This window comes from Notamacropus eugenii, chromosome 1 (assembly GCF_028372415.1).
Source record: "Notamacropus eugenii isolate mMacEug1 chromosome 1, mMacEug1.pri_v2, whole genome shotgun sequence".
Taxonomy (NCBI): domain Eukaryota; kingdom Metazoa; phylum Chordata; class Mammalia; order Diprotodontia; family Macropodidae; genus Notamacropus; species Notamacropus eugenii.
In genome coordinates, this window is record NC_092872.1 from 728,074,338 (window position 1) to 728,082,657 (window position 8,320).

The 8,320-nt window shown below is 45.4% G+C and overlaps 1 protein-coding gene across 1 annotated transcript in view; it reads left to right on the forward strand.

Moving 5' to 3' along the window:
• SUCLG1 (succinate-CoA ligase GDP/ADP-forming subunit alpha) overlaps positions 1-6,696 on the forward strand; it is a 44,455-nt gene extending 37,759 nt beyond the window's left edge. The window contains exons 7-9 of the mRNA XM_072637008.1: positions 1,338-1,489; positions 4,266-4,454; positions 6,439-6,696. Coding sequence (XP_072493109.1) covers positions 1,338-1,489; positions 4,266-4,454; positions 6,439-6,465 — 368 coding nt within the window. The 3' untranslated portion in view covers positions 6,466-6,696. The remainder of the gene's footprint in view (positions 1-1,337; positions 1,490-4,265; positions 4,455-6,438) is intronic.
• The last annotated feature ends 1,624 nt before the right edge of the window (positions 6,697-8,320 follow it).

Below are 8,320 nucleotides of genomic sequence, written 5' to 3' on the forward strand. Positions count from 1 at the left end.
GTGTTTGAAGCCATATTTGAACTCAGGAGGCTGAGTCTTCCTGATTCCAAGCCCAGCTCTCTGTCTTCTTTGCCACGGAGCTGTCTGAATATCTAATGCTTTAGAATTCTGGGAGACAGGTACTACAGGTGGCATTATTCTAGTTTTACAGAAGAGAAAACTGAGTCAAGAATTGAGTGACCTGCCCTTGGTTGGGTAATATTTGAATCCAGGTCATTCTACATTCTAAGTACCTGTGTGTTTTCAGTTAAGAGTCATAGTCTTAAGGGCCTCCTGTTTGTATGATGGCTTCTAGAGAGTCATTGACAGAAGGCCTTGGGGGTGAGTTGATCTTTTAGTCAGAGCTGGGTGCCAGCCCCAGCACTTGCTTGGTGTTTGACTTTTGACAGAGTCCTCTCCTCCTCGGAAGCTCTGACTATGACATTTGTACCCCCTCACTCCTGGGCTTTTGTGAGGAAAGTTCCTTGAAATGTCAAAAGTGCCCATAGTAGGTGAGACCCTGGTGTTAACAAAAACCAGACTTACTGTGCTTGTGGAATTTTTCTTCTCTTCAGTATTTTTTTTTTCAAAAGGCATCTTTCCAGTTTATTTGTAAAGTTGTTAGCTGATCCTTTTGAATTTCAGAGTTTGCATTATCTGGTATAGGTTGTATTAAAAATGTTAACTACTGAATATTTGGTAAACCCAACAGCAAAAGATCTCTATTTTAAATAAAATGTGTGATGGTTACAGCTTGTTCTGTGCCTTTCGTGTACATGAGGTCAAGGAAGGTATGTATTGCTTTATTAACCACATTTAAATCCCAATTACCATGTACAGAGTGATTGTCTGATAAGCAGTTACTACACAAAGCAGCTTGGGCAGAACTGGGCTGGATGTGGTGACTGATGGTGCAGGGGGCTCTCTGCTGCCGCTGGCTTTTGTTGTTGGGTTTGCTTTTGATTTTCTGTAGAATCATTTTTTGGAGAAAAGGAACAAAATGATTTAAGATGGAGAGAAAATAATAAGGTATTAGAGCAGAAAAGGGCCTTTGAACCCACTCCTTTTTATAAATGAGAGGGAGCGAGGAAAGTCCGTATCAGAATCGTAGGTTCAGCACCAAGGAAGTACAGTCATTTAACCTTCTGTCTGGGGCTATTGACAGAAACCAGTGCAGTGTTTTGTAGTTTTTCACTTTTAAAAATTCAGGTGAGGTGATCATTAAAATAAATTTTAGGCCAAGGTAAAAAGTGCAGAGCAGGCAGGAGAGCTGCTGTTCATCTGAATGACATTCTTACCCACTTTCACATCTTCCTTACCATTTTCTCAGCTTATGTTCCCATTCCTTTCCCTTTTAGGAATTGGCGGTGATCCCTTTAATGGAACAGACTTTATTGACTGCCTTGAAATCTTCCTGAAAGACCCAACCACAGAAGGTATCATCCTGATTGGTGAGATTGGTGGCAGCGCTGAAGAAAATGCAGCAGGCTTCTTGAAACAACACAATACAGTAAGGGCCTTTTGGCTGATTTCATAGTGGGCTTTAAAGTGAAAAATGCTGTCATTCCTGTTTGATGAGATAGTTCATGGATCATAGGTTTAAAACTAGAAGGGCCTTCAGAAGTCTTGTGGTCCAGGTCCTACATTTGGCAGGTGTCAGGGTTAGATAAAAGAGGAAACTGAAGACAAGAGAGGTTCAGTACCCTGGACAGGTCACCTGGTTACTAGGGCACAGAGCTGCTCCTCCATTTCCATTCCAGGGCTTTCCCTGCTGTGCCACATGGTCTCTCAACAGCATCAATATGAAATATGGAATTGAGATAGATTAGTAAAAGACTTTTGGGGGATTGAAGATTGGTGGCATACCTTGCTTTTACTTTTCATATAAACTGCTTTCATAATCCTCTTTGGGGAAGGGGTCGCATTTGAGTATCCAGTTTGCTGCAAGCTAGTTTTCATCCTTGCGTTTTTTAGTCATCTCAGAAACTTGGAGCACATTAGAGGTAGAGTCCACTGGACCTGAACTGCTGCCTTTCATATCTTAATTTTTTAAGAGAATTCGTATTCTAGTCAAACAAAATACTGGGGAGAGTGAGACATGGCCCTGATTCTTGAAGTACTTACGAGCTGAGTTGGGGAGGCTAGCCATAAGCTACTTGTTGTTTTCCACAGTACAAGTAAGTGTGTTCTTCTCCCTGGATCCCTAGTGAAGACAGGGGCAGTCCTTCCACAGCTCCTTGGATACTGGGCTTTGTTGTGAAGAGGAGAAGGAGGGAGGCTGATGAGGGAGGGAGGAGGGGACCGAGCAGAGTGTGTCAACACAGAAGGCAAGGGAGGAAAATTTCAAGGAGGGAAGGGGTCAGGTGACAGATGCTGAACAGAGGCCAAAGGGAATAGACTTGAGAAAAGACTTGCATTTGCCAGTTATTTGGTCATTATTGACCTTTGGAGTTTTAATAAAATAGAGAGAGAGGGTAGGAGCCAATTTGCAGATTGACTTAAGGAGATAAAGGAGATTGTGGGTTCTTAGAAGGTAGAGACTTATTGGAATAAGTTCCCATTTGGTTTTCCTGCCTTCTTTGTAACCTCCAGACCCTCCTATGCACTGCTGTAATAATTTTCCCAAGTCACTTTTTCTTATCTTTTTTCTCTCTCTGTGGTGCCTACAGTGTACATCTAGACCAAGGGGTAGACAATGCATAGACCAGAGGTGTCACACCCATGGCCCCCTGGCAGCTGCAACACTTTTAGGCACAGTTCAAACCACACTGAAATGTGATTGGGAAAATTTAACCAAATAAATAAAAATACAATAAAAACGTATCATGTTAGTTTTATAATGTTCATGTTTTCTAAGGTGGTATGATGCTGGAGGGATCTGTTCCTATGTGAGTTTAACATCACTGCTGTGAAAAACTAGGTACCATACAAAATATATACAGAGAGAACAGGAAGTGACCTCAGAAGGGAACGTTCTAGCAGCTGCAGGGGGCACTCAGGGATGCATGAAAGACTCCTTCAGAAGGTGGGATTGGAGTCCGGAAGGAAGCCAGGCAAGTCAAGCGGCCAAGGAGAGGAGGGAGAACATTCCCTCAATGAGCAGACAGACATGAAGTGTCATTCGGGAACAGCAGGTAATCCCGTGTTAATGGGGCTGGAGAGTGTGGAGGGCAGTAAAGTGGAAGAAGATTGGAAAGGTAGGGAGGGGTCAAGTTGTGAAAAGCTTTTAATGTCAACCAGAGAGCTTTTTATTTCATCCTGGAAATAATACCATTGGAGCTTATTGAGGGGAGAAGGTGAGGTAATACAGGGCTGCACTTGAGGAATATCCCTTTGGCAGGTAAATGGAGGGTAGACTGGAGAGGAGAGGCACTTGAGGTAGGAAGCCCAATGACAAGGACTATTCCAAAAGTCTAGGTGAGAGGTGATAAAGGCTTAAACCAGGACAGTAGCTCTGTGAGTGAAGAGAGAGGATGTATATGAGATATGTTCTGAAGGTAGAAAGGAGATTTGGCCATGGCTTGGATAGCAGGTTGCATACAGGTGAGTATTTGAGGATGACGCTGAGGCTATGAACCCGGGTGACTGGGAGGCTGGATAGTGGGGTCCTCAGCAGTGATTCTTAAGAGTGAAGGCTTTTTGGGAGAAGAAAATATTTAGTATGAGATGCCTACTGGACATCCAGTTCAAGAACTCAGGAGAGAGACTAAGGCCAGATTTCCAGGTCTGCAGATGATTATCTGCAGAGATAATCGAGCACAAGAGAGCTGATGAAATCCCCAAATGAGGGAGTCTACAACAGGGGTAGGGAACCTGTGACCTTAGGCCATACTTGAGGACCTAGAGGGCCACATGTAGCCTTGAGGCTGCAGGTTCCCCACCCCTGGTCTGGAAGGACAGAGCCTTGAGGCAGGTCTCCACAGTTAGCGGTCGTGATACCAAGGAAGACCTAGGAAAGTGTATGTTTTAAAGAAAATCAAGTTTCCTTCAGTCTTAGTAGACTAGATTGTGTGGCTGAAGTTTGAGCGGAATACCTGAGCAGAGTAGAACTTGCTCAGGGCTGTTTTCCTGAGCTTGTTTAGGAGAGATCAGTGAGCTCAAAGGAGAGCCCTGTCATTTTAATCGTGGCTTAATGCTTGGTGTTGGTTCTCACAGCCAGTGTGAGATGGGGGGCTTCACATGCCATTCACCTGCAGGAGCCCCGGGGTTTGAATGACTTTTTCATTGGGGTATTTCCAGAAGCGGTGCTGTCTTTGTTTAAAACTAGCATTCTGCTCACTCTGCAGGGTCCAAAGGCTAAACCTGTAGTGTCCTTCATTGCTGGTTTGACTGCCCCTCCAGGAAGGAGAATGGGTCATGCTGGGGCCATTATTGCCGGGGGGAAAGGTGGTGCGAAGGAGAAGATCGCTGCTCTGCAGAGCGCAGGAGTGGTTGTCAGTATGTCCCCTGCCCAGCTGGGCAGCACCATGTACAAAGTGAGTGCTGTGTGCCACTAATGTAACGACTCTCAGATTACTGTGCTTAGCTGCGTGGGTCCGTATTTGACTCTTAAAAACTACAGTTTTTTCTCCTGGATTTTAATCTTTTTTTTTTCCATTCAGGTACTAGTTCACTGAGGTTGAGTAATTCCATTAACATTCTAATTGAGCATGACCGGAAATAACTTTCTGAGTAAAAAATCTTATGAAAAACACAACTTTGGGATTGCCTGTTTGCACGTGTGATTGCAGATATGACTCACCTAGAACCCCGCTGACTCCTTGCCCAGTGGTGGGTCTTTTTTGGGGGCTGTGGACAGCTGTGCAGGGTTGTTTTTTTTTTCTTTCATGGAAGGGGTCATAGATTTTGATCTGGACTGTTCATCCAGTCAGTTTCATGGGTGAAGAAATGGAGGATTAGAGAAATTAAATGATCTAGCCAAGATCACTTTGGTACTAAGAGGGGGAGTCAGGATTTGAACTTGATTCCTCCAGCTGGAGAGCCAGAGCCACCCAGCAGCACAAGAACTTTAGGCTGGTGCTGGCCTCAGGGGAGCCTCCTCTCCCCCACTGTCCCTTATACAGAGCTACTGACACCTGTCTCTGCTGGGGTTGTAAGCAGTGCCTGTGAAGGAAACAGACATCTGCCCAAAGAAGGGCTTTTTTTCATTGCAGAGAGAGGACATTGGAGAAGAGGCCTGGAGCAGGGGCAGGTTTTTATTTCTGGTCTGACGGCTGTGGGTGTTCTCTTTGCATTTGAACTTAATATTGAGTTAAACCTGGTCATCATGACCATTATTTCTGTTATCATTTGCCTTGTGTGGTGCTTCTCTTTCTTTACTGCCAGTGTTCTGATTTCCTTATATGTTGTTTTCAACCCTGTGCTTTCTCCTTCCTGATCAGAACCCTGAGATTGAAAACATCCTGAGGAGCTTGGCTCATCAGTGATTTATTTGAACCAGTGTTTATGCTGCCTTAGAGGGCAGGAGGAGCTTTCCCTGTGTGGTCTGCTCTGCTCTGCGCCCCCTGGAGAGGGGAGGATTTTTATCATATGCTGAGAACAGCCAATATCCTGAGTGCCTTGTACACAGCAGGTGCTTAATACAGCATCGATGGATTAATCGAACTGAATTATCACCGGTTTTGTCTGTGGTCAAGGCAAGCCAGAGGAAAAAGCCAACCTGACCCAACCTCATTTTTAATACTAACTTGATTCTCTCTTTCTTGGCTCTGTCTGGCTAAGAGTTAGTGGATCCCTTATTTTCCTATTATCCACTTGTGTTGTTACCTTCCTATCAAACAGGATAATATTGGTTGTCATCCTGTTTAAGAGTGATCTTGGTGGCTAGAGAGCATAGAGGAATGGGGCTGGAAGGAAGGAAGGAAGAAAGGAAGAAGGGGGGAGGGAGAGAGAGAAAAGGAAGAAAGCAGGGAACACGGAAGGCAGGGGTGTTTGTTCCTCTGGCAGTGCCAGAGCCTGTGGTGGAGCCTGCGTTGCCAGATTTCTCCAGCAGGTGGCAGCAGAAGCCTTGGGATTTCACTGACTTTATCTTGTCATTGATACCCGCAAAAAGCAATTTCAGATCCTCCCTTTGAGGTGTTTTCTTCAAACCCGAGGAAATCAGAATTTACTTTTGCTCTCCGGCTTGCTCCACTTGCCTACCTCCATTCCCTCATTGAAGGCACCAGTTACCACTCATTTCTGTCAGTGCTGATGTAGGGGAGTGCGGGCATGTTGGTTACCCCGCAGAGGGTCCTGAGGGGGGTCAGTGACACGGGGGCTGCCTCTCAGCCACCTGGGGCGAGCTGACACAGGACCGTGGTGGTACAGAAACTACAGTGGGTTCTGAAGGGCCTCCGTCCTGTGCATTTTGTCTCTGCCTTTTGTGGTGGCAATGAGAGGTTTCCAAATCCTGTCGACCACAAGTGTCATTTGGGTCTCTCTTTTCTCTTCCCTCCCCATTCTTCTCTGTCTCTGAAGGAGTTTGAGAAGAGGAAGATGTTATGAAAGGGAAAGAAAAGAGCCTTGGAATGAATCACTGTAGAAATGCGAACCAGCAGCTGCCAGCATCCTCTGGGCTCTTGTCCACTAAGTGTCTTGCCTCCTCTACGAGCCTGCCCGATGCCTGCCTTCCAGTCCAGCAGGAAGTGATATGTGACTTTTGGGATGTCCTACGTTCAGATGTGTTTTACCTGATTGTATATCATAGTCAAATAATAAATCTTTCATCTGATTTGATTATGAAGTTCTGAAATTGTTGGTGATGGCCTTAGGGAAGGGAGGGAAGGAGGATTTAAGAACATTTTTAAGAATGATCTACATGGTATTGAACACACCTAGCCCTTCAGGTGAATGAGAATTGACTCATGTCAGAATTGTATTCATGCTGTATCCTACACTTGGGGACTGTGGCCCCTCACCCCTTTCAGCTCTTTTTGGTTGCTTCTGACAATGTTTCATATGCTTCCTTCTTCTGCTCCCAGATTTCCTGAACCCCAAAGCTTCCTACGGTCCACATTTGGGCCTGAGGAAACTTCCTGTGACCAAACAGCAGAGAGCCCAAGGAGGAAGAAGCTTTTGTTCCCAGGCCTTTTTCTCCCTTGCCAAATAAAGGGAGCTTTGTTAACAAGTCCACAGCTCTAGCTAGCTGTTCAGCTGAAACATTGACCACATGTTGATTGAATGTGCCTAATTCTGAGTTACAGGAAGAACCTTGATCACTGCAGGGAGGCCTGTAGAACGGGGTGATTGTCAGGCTCCCAGCAGCTTTTCACAGCCCAAATGAGTGCTGAACCACGGTGCTGAAGGCCTGCAAAGATAAGATCACGAGACTGATTTCCTTAGCAGCCCTCTAGAATATCAGTCTCCAGTGCTGGACTTGGAGTCTGGAATTTGGGTTCAATCTTGCTTTGTGTGAATGGACAGTGCCTTGGAAGAAGCACTGAACCTTACTTAAAAGGGGGATAATGATGATGCCAGCAGCTAGGTGGCACAGTGAATAGAATGCCACCATGGAGCCAGGAAGACTCCTCTTTCCAAGTTCAAATCCAATCTCAGACACTTAGTTGTGTGACCCTGGGCAAGTCATTTCAACTTGTTTGCCTCAGTTTCCTCATCTGAAAAATGAGCTGGAGAAGGAAATGGCAAACCACTCCAGTATCTTTGCTAAGAAAACCCTAACGTGCATGAAGTTGGACACAACTGAAACTACTGAACAAAAAATGATAATACTTGTAACACTTACTGTCTTAGGATTGTTTTGAGACTAAAGTGTGACCTGTGTGCAAAGTTCTGACACACCTTTGAGTGCTAGGACAATAGCACTTGTCATAGCATCAGATACAGAAAAAAACCACTTTATTGACTATCTCAAAAGCAGGGTCACCTAAGTGGGAATTGTGGAGGGCAAGGCCAGGGGATGGGACAGGCATGTTTAAGGGCTTACTCTGGGCCAACCCTGGTGCCAAGAGCTTGCGACACAAGTGCAATCAAATGGACAGACAGTCCCTGTCCTCCAGGAGCTTATGTTCTAGTGATGACGCAGAAAAGGGAGCCCCAAGAGGGGCGTAGGTGGAGAAGGAGAAGGGGCCTGTGTAAGGGAAACCCTTTGGACATCCCTTACTCCTTATACCTCGTTTGGACTCATGCTCTAGTTTATATTCTGCCTTGGTCTGGGATTTCATCCATATGGGAACTTTTAGTGCTAAGGAGGTTCATTTTTCTGTTCAAACCTTTGAGAGTTTCCTGGGTCACTGAAGGATCCAAGGACGTCCCCAGGGAATGATAACTAATATATGACCAAAGCAGCACTTGGCTCCAGGTCTACCTGACTCCATTACTGGCACATGATCCACCACAGAGG